The sequence below is a fragment of the Hyperoodon ampullatus genome, assembly GCF_949752795.1.
Source record: "Hyperoodon ampullatus genome assembly, chromosome: 11".
Classification (NCBI taxonomy): domain Eukaryota; kingdom Metazoa; phylum Chordata; class Mammalia; order Artiodactyla; family Ziphiidae; genus Hyperoodon; species Hyperoodon ampullatus.
In genome coordinates this window covers 29,653,517-29,677,765 of record NC_136924.1, presented here as the reverse complement: position 1 = coordinate 29,677,765, position 24,249 = coordinate 29,653,517, and the positions used below count along the sequence as shown (strand labels likewise).

General features: G+C 39.6%; 1 protein-coding gene across 5 annotated transcripts in view; it reads right to left on the bottom strand.

The window, feature by feature from the left end:
* Positions 1-12,869: 12,869 nt before the first annotated feature.
* RIC8B (RIC8 guanine nucleotide exchange factor B) overlaps positions 12,870-24,249 on the bottom strand; it is a gene marked incomplete at both ends in the record, with an annotated part of 118,106 nt that continues 106,726 nt past the window's right edge. For 4 of the 5 annotated variants that reach the window (XM_079714405.1, XM_079714408.1, XM_079714406.1 and 1 more), the window contains one exon: positions 12,870-12,981. In XM_079714405.1, coding sequence (XP_079570531.1) covers positions 12,870-12,981 — 112 coding nt within the window. Of the gene's footprint in view, positions 12,982-24,105; positions 24,146-24,249 lie in introns of those variants that run through there. The other variant, XM_079714407.1, reaches the window with a different exon arrangement.

The following is a 24,249-nucleotide window of genomic DNA, read 5'->3' as shown; positions in this document are numbered from 1 at the left end:
TTGAAAGGTATAGGAATCCTTCCTTGTTGATGTGAGTATTGAATGAGATAATGTATGTAATGTTTACATCTGTTCTCTCCTGAGAATCCGTCTATCTTGTGTTTTGCACTGGAGAAATCAAGAGTGTACAATATAATAGGATATCAGTATAAGAGGGTGGTGAAAAAGAAGTTTGGACTCCTTTCAGAAAATATAAAAGAGGATCTCTAGGATTTAACTCTGGAAGATTTTCCAGGGGAGAGAAGCTACTGCTAAGTACTTACAGCACTGTCCTGAGTTTTACCTTCACTGTTCTCACAATTTGGGTCCTACTGTTACCACTTTGCTTGATCATGATGACGATGATGAAAGCAAGCTGAGATATCCCAATTTATAACAAGAAATACGTATTTGGTCTTCATCCAGTTGCTGGCCCAGGGCTCCTAAAACCCTTGGAATTTCCTAAGTGATGAGAGCCAAAATGGTGTCTTTTTTTACGTTAATGAGGTGACTTTTGGAAAACACCTAAGGATGGGGGCTGGTTGGTGGAGGAATCAACCAGGTGATTAGAAGGTTGGAACTTAGTCTCACTCCCTGACCTCTGGGTAGGGAGTCAGGTTGAATCAATCACGGATAGCCAATGGTGTAATCAATCACACCTGTGTCATGAGGCCTCCATAAAAACCCAAAACGACAGGGTTCAGAGAGCTTCTGGGGTGGTGAACATATGGAGGTTTGGGGAGAGTGCTGTGTTCCGAGAGCATAAGTTCAGGGCCCTTTCTCCGTATCCGGCCCTGTGCATCTCTTCCATCTGGCTGTTTCTGAGTTATATATCCTTTTCTAAGAAACTGGTAATCTGGTAAGTAAAATATTTCTCTGAGCTGTGTGAGCCTCTCTAGCAAATTAATCTAAACCCAAGGAGGGGGTTGTGGGAACCTCCAATCTATAGATGGTTGGTCAGAAGCACAGGTGACAACCTGGACTTGCAGTTGGTCTCTGAAGGTGGAGGAAGACAATCTTGTAGGACTGAGCCCTTAACCTATAGGGTTTCCTGGTAGATGGCGTCAGACTTGAGTTGAATTGTAGGGCACCTAGCTGGTGTCAGAGAATTGCTTATTGTGGGGGAACCCCCCCACAATCTGGTGTCAAAAGTTGTTTAATTTAGTGGTGGTATGTGAGGAAAGGGGGAACCCAGGAAGAGGGCTGGGGTTTTCCTACTCACTAGCATTTTTGGTGCAAGCTGGGAAAAAACTCCCTTCCCTTGGTTCCCCCCAAATACAGCCAAGACTGGCGAGAATGTAAGGTTTTAGTTTTTTTTAGTTAAAAAGAAGGGTAAACAAAGTGGAAACACACCCAGGAAGTGCAAGAACCCTGATGCTCTGTGATTTCAGTTTTCTGACCCTTCCATTGTTGGCTTGCTCCCTGATATATTTCACACAATATTTGTAATATTTATACTCTGGGTTCCATACCAGTATGTCATCAATTTTTCTAAGTAACTTAAGTACACTTTAAAACAAAGTGTCCAGGGCTTCCCTGGTGGCGCGGTGGTTGAGAGTACGCCTGCCGTTGCAGGGGATGCGGGTTCGTGCCCCGGTTTGGGAGGATCCCACATGCCGCGGAGCGGCTGGTCCCGTGAGCCATGGCCGCTGAGCCTGCGCGTCCGGAGCCTGTGCTCCGCAGCGGGAGAGGCCACAGCAGTGAGAGGCCCGCGTACCGCAAAAAAAAAAAAAGTGTCCAGCTACCAAGCCTACTGCTATCAGTTAATTTCTATTTTACCTAGCTGTATTGTTCAGCTCTAGACTTACTTATTTTGGGTTATTGTTTACTTAATCTGCTGTATCCTGATAATGGAGTTGATGTCTACAATTATAATTAATTATAGTTTTGTAGAAGTTTTCCTTGGCTCTCTGCTTTTCTGTTTGCTTTGGTCTCTGTTTTTCTTTTTAAATTGAAGTATAATTGATGTAAAATACTGTGTTAGTTTCAGGTGTACAGCAGAGTGATTCAGTACTTTTGCAGATTATATTGTTATAGGTTGTTATAAGATAATGGGTATAATTTCCTATACAGTATGTCCTTACTACTTATTTATTTTATATATAGGAGTTTGTTAATCCCATACCCCTAATTTGTCCCTCCCCACTTTTCTGTTTCCTTTGGTAACTGCAAGTTTGTTTTCTCTGAGTCTGATTCTGTTTTGCGTATACATTCATTTGTATTATTTTTTTTGATTCCATGTATAAGTGATATCATGTAGTATTTGTCTTTGTCTGACTTATTCACTAAGCATAATATTCTTTAGGTCCGTCCATGTTGCTGCAAATGGCAGTATTACATCCTTTCTTATGGCTGAGTAATATTCCATTGTGTGTGTGTGTATGTATACCACATTTTGATTAATCCAGTTGTCTGTTGATGGGCAGTTTCCATGTCTTGGTTATTGTAATTAGTGCTGTTAGGAACATTGGGGTACATGTATCGTTTCAAATTAATGTTTTCTTTTTTTCCAATAAATATCCAGGAGTGGAATTGCTGGCTTATGTAGTAGTTCTATTTTTATTTTTTTAAGGAACCTGCCTACTGTTTTCCATAGTGACTGCACCAATTTACATTTCTACCAACAGTGTTAGGAGGGTTCCCTTTTCTCCATATCCTCACCAACATTTGTTATTTGTAGACTTTTTGATGATAGCCATTCTGACAGGTGTGAGGTGATACTCATTGTGGTTTTGATTTACATTTCTCTAATAATTAGTGACGTTTGAGCATCTTTTCATGTACCTGTTGGCCATTTGTATGTCTTCTTTGGGAAAATGTATATGCAAGTCTTCTGTGCATTTTTAATTGGATTGTTCCTTTTTTTTGATATTGAGTTGTATGAGCTGTTTGTATATTTTAGATATTAACCTCTTGTTGGTTGCATCATTTGCAAATATTTTCTCCCATTCTCTAGATTGTCTTTTCATTTTGTTGAAGGTTTCCTTTGCTATGCAAAAGCTTTTAAGTTTAATTAGGCCCCATTTGTTTATTTTTGCTTTTATTTCTTTTGCCTTAGGAGACTGATCCAAGAAAATATTGCTATGGTTTATTTCAAAGAGTTTTCCACCTATATTCTCTTCCAGGAGTTTTATGATTTCAGGTCTTACATTTAGGTCTTTAAACCATTTTGATTTTATTTCTGTATATGGTACGAGGGAATATTCTAATCTCATTGTTCTATATGTCCAGTTTTCCCAGCACCACTTGTTGGAGAGACTGTCTTTTCTCCATTGTAATTCTTTCCTCCTTTGTCGTAGATTAATTGACTGTATGTATGTGGGTTTATTTCTGATAAAAACTCTCATCAAAATGAGTTTAGAGGAAACATATCTCAACACAGTAAAAGCCATTTTATTAAACAGCCACATAATACAAACCCACAGCCAACATAATACTCAACAGTGAGAAGCTGAAAGCCTTCCCACTAAATTCAGGAACAAGACAGTGATGTCCACTCTCACCACGTCTATTCAACCTAGTATTGGAAGGTTACAGCAATTAGACAAGAAAAAGAAATAAAAGTATCCAAAATGGAAGCAAAGAGGGAAAACTGTCACTATTTGCAAATGACGATGATACTCTATATAGTGAGCCCTAAAGTCACCTCCCCAAAACTGTTAAACTAATAACAAATTCAGCAAGGTTTCAGGATTCAAGATTAATACACAGAAATGTGTTGGCTTTCTATACGCTAATAATGAAAGATCAAAAAGAGAAAGTAAAAAAAATCCCATTTAAAATTACATCAAAAAAATAACTAGGAATGAACTGAACCAAGGAGACTAAAGACATATATGCTGAAAACTATAAAACATTGATGAAGGAAACTGAAGATGATTCAAAGAAATGGAAAGATATCCATGCTCTTGGATTGGAAGAATTAATATTACTAAAATGGTCATATTACCCAAAACAATCTACAGATTTAATGCAATCCCTGCCTGTCAAAATAACCACATCATTTTTCACAGAACTGGAACAAATAATCCTAAAATTTATATGAAATCACAGAAGACCTCAAACTGCCAAAGCAATCCTGAGGAAAAAAGAACAAAACTGGAGGTATACCCCTCCCAGACTTCAGGCTATACTAAAAAGCTGCCATAATCAAAACAGTGTAATATTGGTACAAAAACAGACCCATAGATTAATGGAACAGAATAGAGAGCCCAGGTCTCTTTTTTTCATATGAGAGGGTGTCCTCAAACATCTGTTGACCACTGACTGTGCCTTCATATTTAAGAATGAGACACTGAAAACCTCATTGCAGACTCTGTGGGCTTACTGTGTTTACCTTCCAAGGCCTTTGGGATTTGGCCTCACCGTATCTCTCTGACCTTACCTCCTACTGCTCTCCACATTGCTTCCTCCAGCTAAACTACACATTGTAGTTCCCAAGGTGAACTAATATCAAGACTGTTATCACTTTGGGGCCTTTGTACTTACTTGCTATTCCCTCTCTCTAGAAAGAATAACTCCTAGATGTTCACTCAGCTTATTTCTTCACTTCTTTCAGGTCGCTGCTCAAATAACACTTTGTCAGAGAGGCCTTCCCCAATGACCTTCTATAAAACTTCTACCTGGGCCTAACTCTGCTTTAGTTTTCATTGGTATTATTGCCACCTGACATGGCATCAGGGATCATATGCTTTGTTAGGTTCACCAGTGTACTGTATTTATTAATTGTCTATCTTTATCCAGAAGAATTAAAGCTCCATAAGGACAGGATCTTTATTTTGTTCACTAATTTGTCTGTTGTACCTGAAGCAGGGCTGGGACACTAGCATGTATTCAGTGCATATCTCTTGAATGAATGAATGAATGAACGGTGGCCTCACTGAGCATGAAAAAGCTGGTATCTGGCGATTGTGCTGGAAGATACCTAACTTTCATTCTCTTCAGATCCTTCTTCTGGGCCATTTTCCCTGCCAGAAGGGTCCTAGCTGCTAGTGTTCTTGGGATTGACTGGGGAAGGAGATCTTTCACCTCATCCTTCTGTTTTCAGCAAGATACCCCAGTCATCTTCAGTGCTTGAGTCCTTAGGTGCAGAGACCTTTGAAATAACTTCTTCTGAGGGAAATTCCTGGTTTATTCTGGTGAGGTAGAATAGGAATCACCTGGTTGTGTAGGGGCAGGTGACGGAGGGGAACCTGGTTGCCTGTTTTAAACCCCACCCACACCCTTATTCTTAGATGTACTAGGTATCTGATTCCTAAGCCATTATGGGGTTCTGTAGGGTATTTCACTGTGATGTGCTGGTAAATGTTTAATTGGCTCTCTAGTGGAAAAAGTCCTGATTGGTAGTGTTTGTTCATTCCCATGATGTAAATATTCCCACCATAGCTGAATTCAAGCTACCATCATGACCTCACTGAATACAGAGTTGGGAAGGGTTGAGCAGCAGCACACCATTCTTCTTACCTTACAGACACGAGATGTTAATAACTTCAAGAGCATAGATAATAAAATGTAGTAAAATAATTAGGAATGAGGAGTTTTTTTTTTGGTTTTGTTTTGTTTTTTGGCTGTATCGGGCCTTAGTTGCAGCACGCAGGATCTTCGTTGAGGCATTTGGGATCTTTCATCGCAGCTTGCGGGCTTTTCTCTAGTTGTGGCCTGCAGGTTTTCCCTCTCTAGTTGTGGCGCGCAGGCTCCAGGGCGCGTGGGCTCTGTAGTTTGTGGCACACGGGCTCTCTCATTGCGTGCAGGCTTAGTTGCCCTGTGGCATGTGGGATCTTAGTTCCCCGACCAGGGATTGAACCTGCGTCCCCTGCATTGGAAGGTGGATTCTTTACCACCGGACCATCAGGGAAGTCCCAGGAAGTGAGGAATTTTGAGCATTTATTACCTTTGTTTTAAATATAACTTATTAATTGAAATTTACATAATTTTTAATAATGATTAATTTTAACCAGCTTGTAAAATTCTTAAAAATTTAACAATATGCTCTCGTGAGCTGGTATAAGCTGGTTCTAGCACATGTCATCTTGCTTTTGGCTTCCCTTGCCTCTTGTAGGCTTAATTTTTCGATACCTTGTGTCTTCTTCCTCCATTAATTATCTCTTGCTCATCTAATTTCCAGTTTCCAAATTTTGTTGATAGCTCTTTTCTGCTGTCATCTTCCTTCTCATTTTCATTGTCTTATTGGGCTTAAGCTTTACTCCAAAACATCCATTTAATGCCATTTTAATAGGTTTTCAGGAGGTGGTCAAGGTAAATGCATGTGTTCAGACAGCTTTGTTTAACCAGAAGTGTCTCCAATTAGAATTACTTTTAATTTCTTCTTGCATGTACGTGTTTGAAAATGTACATTGTGACTACATTCTTTGGCTATATAGATTCTTTTTTTTTTCATTTTTACTATTGAATAGTTGGTGACTTTGTATGGCTCACATAAAATTTTAGTATAAAATTAACTTCATTAATTTCTATTGCTTAATGTACTTTTGGTATGAAAATTGATTCATTTAATACCACAATAATAACTTATAACCACAAATAAGTCACAGACATTAAAACATAGTAAAAGTTTTAGTTTCAAGAGTGTTTGTTTTGGGTAAAATAAGGTAGTAGTGTTTTACATCTATCAACATGTATTTTTCTTTACTGAGTTAGTTCATGACTTTATTCCTGGTGAGCTTATCGTCTGTCTTGAGATAGAGGGGTGGAGGAGGAGGGAATTATTACAGCAGGAAAGAAAAAAAGCAGGAAAAATTGTTTAGTTTGTTTAACTTTGAAGACAAAATATAGGCTTGAAAGTCATAATTCATTGTGGGGAAAAAAATGATTTTATAAATTCCTTTATCTTACCCCTGTAATACAACAAGACTCAGGTTTTGGTTGTAACTGAGACCCCATGATGTCTCCATCTTTGCACAGCTTGGTTGTTCATCTCCTTCCCTTATGAGAGAGATCCCAGTATTCTTTCACGACCAAGATAGTTCAATTTGACTTTCTGAAACTGGTTGCCAATAGTTCTAAGTCTTTTCAATTTTGAGGGTTTTTTTTAAACCTGAACTTTGTGGATCTCGTTTCCACACGATAGCTGTTTATCATTAATATATTTTGACTGAGAAAACACAGATGGTCAGAAGGATATTATGAATTGAGGAATGCTTATGAATGAACTTTTATCACATCAACATGTGATACAGTATTTGTAAAATAGATGTACTTGATATCCAAGACATTTTTTTCATTCATTATGTAAATGATGCTTGGTGGCCCTACAAATTTGCAAATTCCTTGAAATAACTCTTAGCTTCACCCTCCTGCTCCCAAACCCAAAGTTGCTTAGTTCACAGTTTGGCCGAGCCAGTATTTTAGATTATCTTTTTCCCAAAGTCATTCCCATCTGAGTTTTTAAATGAGCTCTTTCTTGCCTTTCCGCAATGCCGAATTGTGTTTATTCCAGCTTCTAAGCATTTCTTGACTCCCTCCCCTCTTTTTTCACACCTCCTGCCACTACTCCAGTCCAGGCCCTGCTTACCCCTCACATGTACTGATGCAGCAGCCTTCTGTCTGGTCTCTTTTCTTACTGTCTGTCCCTTCTCCACTCCATTCTCCATACTGCAGCCAGAGTGATCTTTCTGGTTGTGTCCTTTCCTCACCTGAAATTCTGCTACTCGTGTGTCCCATCATGAGACATGTTTGTGTTCTGTAAACACATCAAATGCACGAGCTTTTGCTGGAGCCAGTTCTTTTGGTGGGAAGTCTTTCTCCTGTACGTGGCGAACTCAAGCTCAGCTCAGATGTCCCTTACGAAGCTTTGTTACTCAACCCCCATATTCCTCCTGGCATCCTGTAGCACTTTGAACAGGCTTTGGTTATGGACTTCTCACACTGTGGGCACTTTGGGGATAGGGACTTTCAAGTTGTGTTTGTATCCCCAATCACCTTGAACAGTGCCTGGTACATGGTAAATGCCCAGTGAATGTTTACTGAACACACTGATGTGGATTGGCATGCTTGTCAGCATGGGTCTTTCTCTGAGTCTAGCAGGAGTATGGCATTCTATGTAGTGGGGAGATATGGAAATGGAGTGAGGAAAAATGTGTTAAAGTTATTTCCCAATTCTGTTTTTCCCATTTCAATCTCTTCTGAAATCTCTTCTCTCAAGTAAGACTTTATTGAATTTTTCTGATCGCAGAAGCAACACACAGACATCAGACAGGTTTGAATTCAAATTTTGCTACTTATTGGCTGTGTGTCTTGCACATAGTACCCAACATCTTTATGCCTTAGTTTTCTCATCTGAAAAGTGGGAGTTATTCTAATAGTACTTACCTCATAAGATTGCCATGAAGATGCAATTGGAAAGTGCATGTAAAGTGCTTAGCACAGTGTCTGGCACAGTAATTGCTCAGTAAGTATACATAGCTGTAATTGCTATGTTCAATGCAGAAAAGGTACAGGTCCATGAGACCTGGATACAGCTGGAGCCCTAGGGCCCAGGATCTTCCCTGTGTTACATTAAAAGAAAACACAAATCTGACTCTAGAAGCCTTGCAGAATAATTTTGACCTTTTCTTTAAGACAGCCTTTCTCAACCAGGGTTCACCTGAACCACAGAACTCTGGACTGGAGTGACTGTTTTTTCTCTCCATCAAGGATGCTATGTAGCTAACACTATTCTAGATGCACAGGAAAGTTAATTCACTATGTACAATGCATGATGTAGGAACTGAGGCTTAATCTCCCCACACTTCTTTAAGAAAGGCTGCTCTGATGCTTCTTGAAGACTTGGTGCAGGGACTCGGCATCATGCATCAGAGTCACATCCTCCCAAGTTCTCTCTAGAAACCTCTCCCTTCCCTTGAATCTTCTCACTTATGGCAGTCGTGAGAAATCCCTCCCTCCTTCCTCCCTCACCCATATGATTTGTTCCTAGAACACCGTTCATTTGTTCCTTCTCCATATTGTGCTCGCCACATACCCAGTAGTTTCTGACAGGTGTCCCCTTACTTTTCTTGAAAGACTAACATGTCTCTCCCCATCCCTGTGTACCCTCTTTCACCTCTGGAATTGCAGTGAAGAATATCTCCAAGAAAATTAATGCCAGTAACTGGATTACAGAGTAGTAAACATGATTGACATTTCTTTTCTTCACATGCAGAATTTTTAAAGTCATCTAGATCCCTTGCTATTTTCAAACGCCTCTCCTTAACAAAAGTTATAGAATTATCTAGTCACTTAATTTGGCCGTGTCATATCTGTGCTGCCGAGGCTCCTGCTGGACTGTGTATGGCAGAGCAAGTCTGCTCTTCCTGGTACCATTCCACTTCCTGCTGCTCTTCAGTGCTGACAAGGCTCATGCTGCCTCCCAGGAAGGCAGCAGGCACCTTTTTTGTGGGGAGGAGGGATAGGTCATGATGTCTCCTCTGTTAGCAAGGAAGAAGAATACTGGGTAAGCAATTACTAGTGTTTACCACAATTCATATAATGGAATATCATATAGCCATTAATTTTTGAAGAATATTTATTGACATGGGAAAATGCTTACAATATGTTAAAGAAGAAAGCAGGGTACAAATCTGTAAATACAGCATGATCCCAATCTTGTAGTAAAATAAATTATATATGCATAGAAAAAACACAGGATGGAAATACACCAAAACATTAACAGAGATTATCTCAGGTGGTGGGTTTTGGGGTGAATTATTAACTTTATTATTTCCTGTATTCTCCAAACTTTCCACAATGAACATATATTACTTTTATAATGGGGGGGAGGGGAAGGGAAGACAATATAAGAGACACCTAGTACTGGGAGGCGGCAAGACAGATGGTAGTAAGGGGATGTTGAGTACTTGTACTGCCTCTGCCTATGGCTTCATTTATGAAGGAGGAACAATAACATCCGTCCTGTGCACCTGCCAGGACCACCCAATGTGTGACGGGGCCTCAAGGGTCTGTTGACTGTTACTCTAAAGCAGCAGCTCAAGCGCCTTATTTTAGAACCCGCTCCTCCATACCCTGTTTTAAAGGTTGGGAGGGATGTGGACACAGGGGCCTGCAGAGTGCAGTTGGCCAGTGTATTCTCACCATCCCCACTGCAGGCCACTGAGCCAGGCAGATGTCGAGGGGCAGGGTGGCAGCGGGGGTGGGGGGGGGGGGGCGGAGGGGAGCCTGCAGCCCTCATCTCTGACCGAAAGGATTCCAGGTCCTTATTTGAAATCCAGTACTAACTGAGCAAGTTTCCTATTCACACTTCAACTTCATTCAGGTCACCTCCCTGCTTAGTAAGTTCTTTAAACCAGTTCTGCTGAAATAGTTATTGCTTAAAATGGCCTGAGAATTACCACTCTCCCAGCATTCCAGAGTCATAAGGGGGCACAACATGGACCCAGGTGGGCAGCGTGAAGGGGAAGGAGAGGTGCTGGGGGTCAGGCCGGTCAGAGTTGGATTTTTACTTGCTCTGTGATGTTGGGTAACTTACTTTGCTTTCCAGAGATGACCTCTTAATATGAGATGTGATGACGTTACACAAGATAAGATACATAAAAAGCCCAGCACAGAGCAAGCAATCAACAGATGTTAGTTCTCTTTCCGTGTGCAAGATGAGGTCACTTTCATCTTCTCCCTCTGCAAATTCTCTCTTCAAAACAAAGCTTAGTGCCCAGTATGGGGAAACTCAAAATGAAACAGAACTCACTGAAAGCAGAAGAGCACAGCTCCTTAAACAGGACTGTTCAAACACTCGGCATGAAGCTGGCAAGATGGTATTTCATTAAACATGTCTTCATTTAGGTAAGCCGACACTCATGCCAAAGCTATTTAATTGCAGAAATTATAAAAATACTTAAAAAATGCATTTGTAGAATGAAGTAACAAAAATACTTATTCTTTTTTCTAAACTTTTTTTCACATAATCTAAAATTATGAATTACCAAGTTTCATTTTATTTACTGTTAAAACATGGGTCACGCATAACTTATACTCCAACTATTTTGGATAAAAAATCCTAAAATGTATTCTTCCTAGTCTTTTTATAGAGTATTCTTATTTTTTAAAAGAAACACAAGGTCATCGTTATGATAATTAGTTTATAGGCCATACTGCTGTACAGATACTTTCTGGGTCAACTAGAATGTCCTTTAGGAAACAGATGGTCCCAGACTTATGACGCCTTGAGTAGTTTTCATTCTCCCCACGTTCCTATCCGGTTTTCAGTTGGCTTTTTGCTGCTTTCAGTAGGTCTGCTTTCCATCTAACAGCCTCCTCCTTTGCCATTTTTTTTGTGGGCTTGGAAGTCAGATAACTAAACATGTTAGAAATATATGCAAATTTTAGTAAAGAGGCAAAAGGTGAGATTCTTGAGGATCTCTCCTATAAATTGTAAGAAACTTTGCCATCTCTTTTGGCAGCTCTAAGGCTTTTTAAAACTGAATTCTTGATCTGTACTTTTGCCAGATAAGTGACTTCTGGATAAATGACATTTTCACTAATACTTCATGTACTTTATCCTTAGAAAGGCTATTTATTATAAGTGAGATAATAGATGTAAAAGCACTTTAAAAAAGCATAAACTGTGAAATAGGATTGTTTACCCCATGTATCTATAAAGAAACACACACAGATAGCTAAATTGAATCAACCCCAATGTTTTATTTAATTTAAAGTTTTAAAAGGCAGTGGTTAAGCACATTATGTGTGTGTGTATATATATATATGTATATATATACATATATATATATAAAAGGAAACCAACCCCTTTTCAACTTTAGCCATTGATTAACTAGGCCCACTGTCTATTGCATGATTCATTTTCTACTTCTTCATATGACCAATTCTAAAAGTAAAAATAAACAGCCTTAATCAGTTTAACAGTAACTATTTGTGTTTCTTTTTTAAATAAATAAAGTTACCATTAAACTGATCACATATGGTAGAAAGGTAGGACATACACACAAGCACACACAGTCCCCAATTTAAAATATGTGACATGAGTGACCTATATGTACAAATGGGTGCTGCTGACTCCCTCACCCTCAGCAGAGGGCTCAAAAGAACCCCCCGTACCCAGGGGGTCCCCATTCCCTCTACCAGGTTGGAGGCACCCCTAGGTTAGACCTCAGAATGCATGCTCCCCATGCAGTGATACAGATGGGGGTTCAGTTCTATGGTACTAGTGTTCAGGTTATTAGGGAATAAATAGGCATTTGTAGCTGCCTCAGAACTAAACCATCATTTATAACTTTATAGGGAGAAATGTATTCTGAAGTTCTAGATAACTGACATACAAACTTTTTAAATGTAATCAGTTCGCAAGTCTGTTGGGGCTGTTGTGTGTGTGTGCGTGTGTGTGCGTTTCTATAGATTTATACAAAATTGAAATGAAGAGTGGGGCTATGTTTATGGAGCAGCTGCTTGGCTTCCATTCACTCAGTCCTGATCTAACAAGTCACTTGCCTCAGCCCCTTTTTAGCAGCTCGTTCTGCTTCTCACATGCCTCCGTCTCTGGAGAGATTCAGAAAGGGCAGCTCACACAAGTGAGAGGAAGGACACGGCTAAATCTTCTGTTAAGAATCTTGGCAAACAGAACTGCCAGATTCAACCAGGGCTGCTTTATAGAGTGAAGTCCTTCAGTTCCATCTTGACAAAATGGAATTATTTTTTTTTCTGTTCCTAGTCTCTGCAACTCCGTCTAACTGCAGCTCTGTATGAATGCCTCAATATCGCAAAAACACAGGATCACTTCTTAAATATGCTGGATTCTCAATGAGTAAACCAGTTAATGTGTTTCTAGCCAAAGCAAGGGCATAAATGTTTTAGAGAAAAGATTCCCCTGGAGCTACAGAGAAAAGATGCTGATAAAAGCAATACTGAGAGTTGAGCAGGTGATGCTTTTAGTCTGTGTCAGAGCTGGTCTCCTCGATGACAGAGTACTGGTTGAGTGCTTCCTCCAAAGGCGTTATTGTCCCATCAGGTTTTAGTCCCATTGGTTTAAGCAACTCCTCTCTGGAAAAAAGAGATAAAAGAAAGAAAAAAAGTATTCACCAGCATCACACACACCCCCTCCCCCCACCCAAATCCACATCCTTTAAAAAAAAGAAAAGTCTTTAAAAACCAAAGTATTTTTCCTCAAGCTCTCTCTGTGTGTTTGTAACAGGAAAGATGAAAGAGGTATGGAAAGAAAAAGAGGGAGATAAAAGACTTCATTCACACAGGCCAAACCTACTAAGCCAATTAAAAGTATGAAAAGTCAAGGTCTAAATGGGCTCAGGACAAGGAGCAGGTCTCTTCTGTTTTTAATAATTTTTTCCTCTTGTGGATTTGTTTTAGTGAAGTTGAAGCTGCCAAAATTTCACCTGTCCCAGTGGACCAGGCATATAATTAAATGGCTGATTTGATACGTACGGATTTCATTTAATGGAATAAATCTGTCATTTGATTTTTGCCTCTCCAATCTCTAGTGATACATAAGTACTTATTGATTTCAAATCATTTGGCCTTCCCCAACTTTCTCCCTCCCTTTTCTTTCCTCTCTCTCTCCTTCTTCTTCTTCTTTTTTTTAAAAACACCATTGCTTTTGTTTGTGGCAGTTTAATTATGGGATTGACAGCCATTTTAATCTCTTCAAAGCTCCCCAACTGCCTCTTTTCAGCTAATCCAATTATATCTACTCCACAAGTTACAGCCTCATCTAAAGATGGTTAATTATTGATTAAGCCAATCAAAAAGCATTAAGAAAGATTTATTTAATCTTTTCATAGGCTCTTATTTATTGTATAGAGATTATGTCAAATGTACATGTTCAGATGCTAACTCTAGTCCTCCTCCCACCCCAAAAAGTCAGCAGTGTACTTTAAAAAGAGCCTTGAAGAGGCACATGAGCTGCTTAAAACTTACTTCTCACAGAAACGGGCATCACCCCCTAAAAACATGTCTACAACAAGAACCAACATGGCAGCAGTTGTAATGCTGGTGGGAGTTGGAGTGAAGGAAAATGATAAAACCTCCTCTCCCTCTGCTTCCTTGCTGTTGTCCCTTAGGCCAGCACAAAGAAGGGCTCCCCTCGGAAGGGCCAGCCACATAGCAGTGTGACAGTGTTATAGCTGCAGAGAAACTTCCTGGGGAAGGGGAAGAACAGCTCAGTGGTCACTGGTTAAGTCAACAGGAACCTAATCAAGCAGCTCTGGCTAGTACCAGAAGACTATTGCTGAGAGTCTGAAAACTCTATTGGAGTAATGTGGATGGTTGACTGGTTGAGGCTGCTAAATATTATAAAGTAGGAAATGTGTTTCCTGATCCAAGAAATGGGGTCAGAATCATAGAACTTAAAGTTGAAGGGGCCTTAGAGATCATTTAGTCCAACCCCCTTGTTTAATAAAGGAGACTGAGTGACTTACCCAAGGTCACATATCTAGTGGCAAAGTTGGACCTGGGACATAGGTCTCTGAATCCCAGTCCAGTGCTCTTTGCAGCACACACATCTGGATTAACTGCTATAACTGCACTGAAGGAACACACTCTGAGTTCAGCTGTTCAAGGACTATGTGCCAGGAACTGTGTCATATACTGGGAAGAAAAGGAAGACTAGGCACAGCTGCTGCCCTTGAGGAGTGAGTGAAACATATACATGAAAAATAACTTAGAACATAATGGGGTAAATGCTGTAACAGAATCATGAACAAAAGAAATCACAGCTCCTGAGATGAAGCAACAACCAAATTGCCTGGGGAAGGTGGGAACGGCACCTCCAATGAGGTGTCCTAGGCTACGCGAAGACAGTACAGAACTTTTCAGGCAAAGGAGTCTGTGTGGAGGGCTCTGTATGGTCCCAACTACTTGTGATTTTTTTTGTAGACCTCTTTGGATTGTGTCAATTTCTTTCTCGGCTCCCATGAAGCTGGGACAGGGCCCAGCGTTTGGGGAGTGGCGAGGTTCAATGAAGGAGCAGGAGGAGGCAAGGCTGCAAAAAGGGTAGTTGGGGGTCTAGTGGTCAAGTGTCTTGAATGCCAAAGCAAGGAGCTCGGGTCTTAGCCTGTAAGGAGTGCCCTATCAGGTTTGTTTTATAGGGAAGTATCTCTGACAGCAGTGCAAAAGACATACTGGAATAGGGGAAACTGCGGCGGGGAGACGAGCCATGAGGATGTCACCGTAACAGTAACGGCATGAGAGGACACAGAGAGCTGGATCATGGCTGTGGCTGTAGGAAGGAAAGGCCTTCCTCCCAGGGCAGAGCTGCGGTCCGCTGGAAGGGCGGAGGTGGGGGGTGAGGAGCAGAGAGTGGCTGCGGCCTCGCTCCGATGGCCACGTGGGCCGCGGCCTGCTCGCTGCAGCAAGAGCACAGCAGGTGCAGCAGCTCGGGGGCGGGGGGCACACACTGACATCTTTCAGGACAGCGAACAGCTCTACATGACAACCAGGGAGAAATGCTTAGAGGAACCAGAAAACGATCTGCTTCCACTGAAACTTCTCTTCAGCACGCATACATACTATACATATCTATACTTCAGTAACAGTTTCCTAGTTCTGATGGTGCTGAAGGACTTTGTGATACTGGACACTGTTTACTAATAATCGATACTAAAGGAGAAGGGGATCACCTTCTGGGGTGAAACATTAAGGGATCAGAAAGTTCAAAGGTCTGAAGGGGCTGGTGGACTGAGGGTACAGTAAGGTGGGGGTGGGGTTGAGGGTATGGGTAGGTAGAAGTCGGATCAGCAGATGAGACTATAGGAGTTCTGCCAAGACAGTGAACTGCTGGGTGGATATGCCATCACTCCCAACACTCCAGCATTTCTTCGGTAACAGGATGATATTGGAGCCAGCTACCAGCTTGCACAAAGTAGCTAGGACTTTCTCATCCAAACCCAGGAGGAATATTTTCAAATCAAGTCCATCGATTTCACCCCTACTCCCTAATCCAATTTTATAATAGAAATAATTAAGAACATTACCAAAATTTTATGGCCAAATTATGGGAATTCATCTATAGAATAAAGGGGCTCATATTTTAATTCTCATTTGTGAACTATTCTTCTCAAGGCTTTATTTTTTAGGTCTTCTGTATCACCCCTCTACTAACACAGAAGCTCCTCTGAGGGTATGAATTCTTGTTTTTTCCACATGGCTCCATGTGCTGCTTCGTCTTACTGACATTCCTGGAGGAGAGGTGTCAGTGATAACTGGCCCCATAATCATGCAGTCGTGCAAATAAATTAAGGCAGCAATGTGATATAGTGGAAAGAACAAAAAGATCTAGAGTCAGGAAGTCTGAAGTCCTGGCTCTTCCACTTACTAGTTGTGTGATCTTGGGCAAGTCTCTGAGTCTCTGTATTCCCATATGTGAAATGGGGATAATGATCCTGGCACTCCCTACTTCCTAGGGATGACTTAAGGGGTAATAGTACTAGCAGTGCTAGTAGTAATTGCAATAATAATGAAAGAGTTCTATGAACTGTAAAGGAGTCCTAAATATTAGTTATTATTATTGTGGTATAGTGAAAGGCATATATATAGGTTTTGGAATCAGACAGACCTAGGTTCTAAGTCTGGATCTACCACTCACTAGCAGTAAGACCTTGAACTCTCTGAACTTCAATTTCCTTATCTGTAGAATTGGGATAGGAATAACCAGTTCACTGAGTTGTCATGAGGGTGAAAGGTCATTCTACATAAAAAGTGCATAGTGCAATGGCCAGAATGTAGTTGGAACCCATGAGATGCATTTCCTGTCCCTTATGTGTTTATGGAAGGAAGGTTTCCACAAGACTGTTAGGGTGCTCTTTGGGAGTAAGTGGGAGAAGAATATGCAGAAGCAAATAGAAGACATGGTCCCTGTCCTCAAGAAGCTTTTAGTCAGTTCAGAAGGTAAAACACACACACATTAAACAATATTAAAGGAATTACAGAACAGCAGATCGACAAGCTTGAGAGGATTAACAGGCAGAGCCCTGCTTTCCCTAGCTTGACAGTTCTATACACCCTTACTGTATCTGAAATGTGTTTAAAGGCGATTTCTCATCCTGTTCGGGAGTGGAAGGAGAGAGGATCACTTACAGATATGTTACTGTTTTTTCTTATGGACCCCGGGCTTACTTTTCAAACCCCCATCTTAACGATTCTGATCTTCCTCTCTATCATATAACAGCCCACAAATACCAAAATGAAGTCTTTGATATAGAGACGTACTCCTAAAAGGTCTGATAAATGACCTGGTTATACTAGACTGTTTCATTTAATAAGATCTGTTGTATCTAGATCAGCAAGATGTGGACAGAGAATGGGAAGCGTTCATGAATACCACAGAACTGTTATTCCACCAGTCATATGGGCTATGCACACGTGGGAGGGACGCGGAGGAGGTGGGGATGCTGATCACAGGCTCCCGGCAGGAGATGGACTCAGGGCCAGACTGTAATGGCAGTGATGGACATGGATTCATGGGGAGAAAGGCATCCCAGAAGCAGAAGATTAGTCAAGCAAAGGCACAGAAGCAAGAGTTAGTTGTGTGCAGGGATTGGCAAGCAGGCTGGCTTGGCAGAGGTAAAGGAAAAAGAAAGCTCAAAACAGATATGGGGTACGAAAGAGGATTTGGATGGAGACTTTGAAATCCTGGGCTGAGAAGTCTGGATTACAGTACAGAGTTATTTTTGTCTTCTATTTCAAGGGTCCCATATTTAAGAATATTTATTAAAAGTAATTCTCATTACAAACATTGAAGGCTATAAAACAATATTCCTTTGACATATTAAAAAGAAAATGTTCTACGCTTTATCCATTTTCATATCCCTATGTGTCTAGCACAGTGCCTTGCAGATAGTAGATCCTCAATAAGTGTTTATGAACTCAATTTAGCTGCAGTTGGTATTATCTTGCATTTTTCACAGAAAGAAAAGGTATGGTGTTTTATGGGACTCCTAATAAACAAACCCTGACCAAGAGAAAAGCTGGATCTTTGGGTAGAAGGTTCACGTTCATCACCAAGATTTACAGTTAGGAAAAGTATTAGCATTCTACAGGAAATTCTGCATAATGCTTTCCAGGGATTTCTTGTTCTCTACTGGACTGTGAGCAACTTGAGGGCAGAGTCCATGTCTTATCTGGCTGTGATCTGCAGTATCTAGTATAGGATGGGCACATAGTAGGTGCTCAGTAAATGTTTATTGAAAGAATGTAATACATGGGTCATAGCATAAATGGACAATGGTAGAGAACCATTTTCCAGGAAACATCCTCATATTATTTTAACTGCAATTATTTCCCTGATGAGTCAGTGTCATCAGACATTCTGACAGTCCCGAAGTCAAGGCCTTCTTTGTACCACACAACCTGGAATTTCCAACCACTAATTAGTACAGACTCAGCTGCTTATATATGGGGCATCAGTGGGTCTAGATTCTAGTCTCAGATTTTCCACTGACTTGCTGGGTGTCCTTGGGCAAGTCATTTCCTTCTCTGGGCTTGAGTCTCCCCATCTATATAAAATGAAGGGGTTGGACAAGATGATCCCCAAGATTCTAATTCTAGGAGTCTAAATATTAGGCCACTAAATAGTTTCGATCTACTTAAAAAGCTGCTAGGTTTTTAAGACACTAAAACTCAGTACTGCTAAGCTTTTGTTTCTAATCAAGATCTTCTAAACCTAAGAGTCAAACACAGCATCCTACCTAATTGTCACTGACATACACCAAGACCACAAGTCCTTCCTGCAAAGCTACCAGCAAATGATTAGAATGATTCTGAAAGTAAATCAAAGCAATGGCAAATGTTACAAGGAAGGATCTAAATTCAATCATGGCCCTCAATAAACAGGCCATTTCATGAAGAGTTACTGGTCCTAAATTATGAAGGTCCCATCTAAAAAGGATGGCTAGGTGTCAGATATATGTAGATCATGGTTAAACGAAGATATTGTATATTGAAATGTGCATCAGGATTAAGATATTCACATAGCAATAACTCCTTCATACTTACCTTCAATGCTATACACAGGCCTTAACACAAGTTAAGACTGCCCTCGTTATCATCAAAAAGTACAGTGATGTCTACTGGATAAAGAGCCCATTCTAGGCACTGTGACAGTATCATGGCGGGCTTCTCATCTGATCAGGCATCTGGCCAGGGAAGAGATAAGCCTCCAAGAATGTTCAACTGGAACGAAACATCATTTAGAAATTTGATCTTACTAAACGATAAGGAACCATAATCTATAAGGGCTTGGCCAGGCACGAGGACACAGATAAAGCACGTCCAAGAAAGGAAACCTTATTTTGCCCCAGCCTAACCCTTAGGACTGCTAATGGAAACCAAAAAGTACTTTCTTAAAGATTTAGGGGTGGGAGATTATGGGATTTATACCATATTTAAAATTTTATAGTCTGTCTTTTTTTTCCCCAGATATAGTTCAACATTTTCCTGAGCCACCATTTCCCTGTAAGTATGGTCCTCTGGGATGCCTGGGCTTATGTAACCTCTCAGGACCTTAGAGAAGGTTCCACTTTTTAGGCTTCTGGTTCCTACATAACTCTTTCTCCCAGAAATGACAGTGCAATATTGGGGCTCAGATACTAACATACCCAATAGCACATTATTGAACAGGCCAGATGTGTATGTGTATAAAACACCTTACTTGACCTGGAAACAAGAGAATACTCTTGCCCACAGCACATGTTTTTGTGCAATACAAACAAAGCATTCAATTCAAGTGTACTTGTTGAAAAACAGGACATAATTAAGCAGTTGGTAAAATGCATTCTTGTTTCCCACTTGCAGATCTCCCAAGAGTCCCTTCGAATTTACCTATACGAGTTTCAGCTTCCCGCTTGCCACTTAGCTTGATAACGACTCAAAAATCATTCCCTTGTTTTCAAGGGCTCTTCTTTCTTGTCTGCTCTGTGTACTACAGGGCAGTATTGACACATGGAATTAATGACAGGGTCTGTAATGAAACAACAGTCATGCAAACACCAGTCTGCTCTTTTGATAAAACAGCATGTTAGAGACCTATTCACCTCCCTCTAATTGAGTACTGCATAATAGTTCCGATCCTTTTATGTAACATATTTTGTTCTATGATTAGAAAAGAAGAAAAAGGGGGAGCCTATGAAGCATTGCTTCCTTCAATCACCCCCTGATTAATTCTCTGATTTTAATGAGGGTGGCTGCTATTTAGGCAGGTCCTGTTACCTACTTGTTTTGTTGACTTCTGTACAATGTATAACAAAACCCATGATGGGATAATTGGGAACCATTTCTTTGGCACAGGGATTCCTGTTCTTAATGTAAGGTTGGCTTGGAAAAAAAAGAACCCTGGCATTTAAAATTAGTCATTTCATATTTAATTCCCTTTCACATTTGAAAGATAGGATGAAAATTAGTATATAAATAAAGCATTTTAATTAACAGAGCTTTTCCAAAAGTGCCTGCTGTAATGGAGCCTGTGAGAGCCCGGAGAAAGCAGCTCTGTAATCTTTGCTATAATTCCAAGTCTGAGAGTGCATCTTATTTCAAGATTTCAGCATCAATGGAACAGTCCATATCCACTGAAGTACAATGGATTTCCCAATAACTTGTGATATTAAGTGTTTTTAACGCTTTTTTCCTCACAGAAATTAAAACCACCTTTGGCACTGGTTAACATGTTCAGTGGTATACTATGAAAGAGTATCCTTTGCTGATCCTTCATCTTTCAGTATAATCTTTCATCTAATGACTTCCTAGTGCTGACTGGTTGGTTTTACTGTTCTTTCACTAAGCCACTAACCCAGTAGGCAGGAGAGGTGTGGTGACTTTTCTATACCAAATTAGAGGTCTTCAAGCTGCATTTTTCAAAAACATTTCTGAGATCCTTCCCTCAGCCTCACCATTATGCTTTGGGATTGGGTACAGTTGGGAAGGTAAAATACGTAACATAAAAATATCATTCCCAAGACAAATGGATATGGCATGTTATCTACACCATGTCCTTCCACTTAGGAAGTTGCCTAAACAGGCAACAGTCCTGTAAATAAGGAAGTCTTTCTAAAGTTAATTTTCTTAATATGATCACACTGAATATAAGAATTTATTAGAATACCTATAATCATTCTATTTTCAAAATAATTAAAAGACTTTAATAGAATCATAGCAGTTTTACTGGTTTCCTTCATATGAAGTTGTTTCTGTTTGTTTTCTGTTTTTGATATAAGCTACGTAGGACCTGACTTGATATTTGAGAAAAGCTCAACTATGGAAAGAAAAAGCAGAAATGAATGGCCTCCAAATCTTAATTTTTTTGTCAGGTAAATATGCTTACTCTCTGTCTTCATGCTTTGCATCTATTTAAAATTTAGAGCATATTATTAAAAATAATCAGAGTGACAAATCTGAGAGCTGTTTGTTGGTAATTTTTCAAAATAACATAAGATCTGGAATATGAAGACTAAGAACCAAATCCTGACTATGTCATTAACCAGATGCCTGATCTTGGTTCAGTCACTTCATCATTGGTCCCATTTACTCCTAAATAAAATATCTCTTGCCCTATCTAATTCACAGGGCTGTTTTAACAGTCAGTGGAAGTACTTTTTAAACTTTAAAGCACTATATAAATATTAGTCTTTTATTATTCTCATTTCTGTTAGAAGATCACATGCAAAGCTTCTAAAAATTTGCTATCCACTTCACATTAAAGAGCATGGTTAAGAAAATATAGAGAAAGAGGTTAGGGATAGTGCTAGAAAAATAAAACTCAGTTTTGTCCTTAACCGAAGGTGATCTTTATTTCTTGCTAATTTCTCTACAGAACCTTTCTTTCCTGTTGTCCAAAATTAGCAAAATAAATTAATAAGAGGTCAGCATGCCAGCTGACACTGTTGAATAAAGCAGTAGAAATGGAAGTTCGTACATGCTCTTCTCAATCAGAAAGTCTTAAAAGTTAAAGCAGGAGGGTGACTCAGAGCATATAGTCAATGGGGATTATTCTTATTTGATGTTTCTCTAATAAACAGAAGTCATTTCACCTAGTGCTTAAACCAAGAGCTCAAAGTAGGCATTCCTACTACAGAGTTAAAGGACAATGACTACTAATAGACAATACAAAGTTTGCATGACATCCTACTAAGAGGTGTCTAGCCAGTTTCTCAAATTAATCCTCCCCTACCACTTTAAGGGTATATTAGTTTAACTGGATCCAAGTTTCCTTAATTAAGCTTCTAAGCAACACTGCAGTATATTTTAATGATGTAGAACAGTGCTATCTAATACAAACATAATGTAAGCCATATATGTAATCTTAAATGTTCTAGTAGCCACATAGAAAAAGTGAGAAAAGATAGGTAAAATTAATTTTAAAATAATATGTTTAATCCAATATATCAAAAATATTTCAATATAAAATCCATATTAAACAACTGAGATATTTATTTTACATTCTCTTTTTGTACTGAGTCTTTGAAAGTCTGAGTATTTAACACTTACAGGACATCCCAATTCAGACTAGCCATAGTCATATATGGCTAGTGGTTACCATATTGGACAGTGCAGATCTAAAGGATTTTCTGATGTAAACAATTAAGATCTTGACACTTTCATACCTAAATAGATCTCACAATGCTATAAAGACTGGATCATATTTCTGAAATGTACCTAAAAAGCATTTCCTTGATTAACTCATCGTAAAAGTGGGAGTAATCACAGTTATTTTTGTAAGTAGAGTAAAGTAATTTAGTTACAAGAAAAAAATTATGTAGTTATTACTTTTCAGTCATAAATTACCTGTCCCAGCTTCCATAAGTTTAAAAATAACCTATGGATTAAAGGGGAACTATTCCTATATTTGATACTTGCATTTATTAAGAAAGCCATGTCCCAAATACTACACAAAGGCTGGCAAAATATATATATTGGATAAGGAGTAGATAAGAAAAGGAAAACAATTATTATTTATATAAATGTAAATTTTAGAAGATTTTGATAGAATATATAAGCAATAAAGGCAATGTACCTTGTTAAACAGTGACGGGGTAAGGGTAGAGGAGAAGATTAATCAGTCCTGGTTCCAATTAAGAAACTAAAGGGGATTAGAAAGGTCAAAACAAAACTGAAACTTGAAATATTACTTCCCTTGGTTAGTTAGCTTAGGCTTAAGCCAGTCAATCCTCTCTCCCCGTTTGTGGAGGAGGCCACGTCACTACATGCGGCTTGTGTGCTATAGCTGAGGTGAATGCAGTTGTCTTAGCCACACTGGACTTGCTTAACCACATACAATCCCCGATCTAATCTCCCACTTAAATTGCAGGGGCTTATTTTTTTTCCAATTCAGAAAAGGAAAGAGGAGGTGGAGAGGCAGGCAAATTTCATCCACTTTTCCACCTGTGTTCTCACATTAAAAAAAAACGTCAAATGAAGCTTTCTATAATCCTATGCCTCAGGCCTTAATGCTTATGTCTGATAAGTATTACAATTATCATTCTATATTAAAGAAGTTAGGCACCCCAATATTTAAATTAGCCAGTCGTGGGCCAAAGTACCTTATAGAATTCCTTTCCAGACCTGAATTTTATGACATCTGGCCAAGAAATGGAACTGACAAAAGTATACTTTCAAGTCTTTAAACCATGTAGGCTATTTTATTGAGCAAAAAATTAACCTTCGATTTGGGGATCTGCTTTATACATTATTTCATCACCACACACTGGGGAAACCACAGGGTACAAGGCACTGTACTAGCTAGACATGATGGGATTTATGGGGTTCAAATTATTCTCAAACTCTTAAGACCTCTAGGTCCATTGCCAATCCCCTTACCTACATCTGTCACAAATACAATCCTTATACTAAAAAAAAAAAAAAAAAAAAATCACTTGGAATATACTGTCAGTTGGTAGTCAATGGGAAGAAAATGTTTGAGCGCTGACCCTCCAGTATCCTTAAAAATCTAGCTGAGATAAAGCTGCTAAGGAGGTGAGCAACTTGAGGCAGTGGCTGTGTCCAGCATGGAGGCAAAATGGAAATGTAATTTTAATTTTTGCATTGGTGGTTTTACAGTTTTGGTGGTAAATAACATCTGTACCCTACACCAGGCTCAGTAACAGTTCTTGGCATGACCAACCTTAGTCATCACTTTGGTAAGTGCTTTGGCATGGGCCACTGTTGCTAACCACCATCCTGGTGCAGGTCGTTCACATCTGCTCTCCTATGGATGGAAAAAAGGAAGTGTCTAGCGTCCATTCATTGGCCACATCACCTCCAATCCTATCCTTTACTCGCACGCCTTTCAAATCAGGCCCAGGAGAAAAT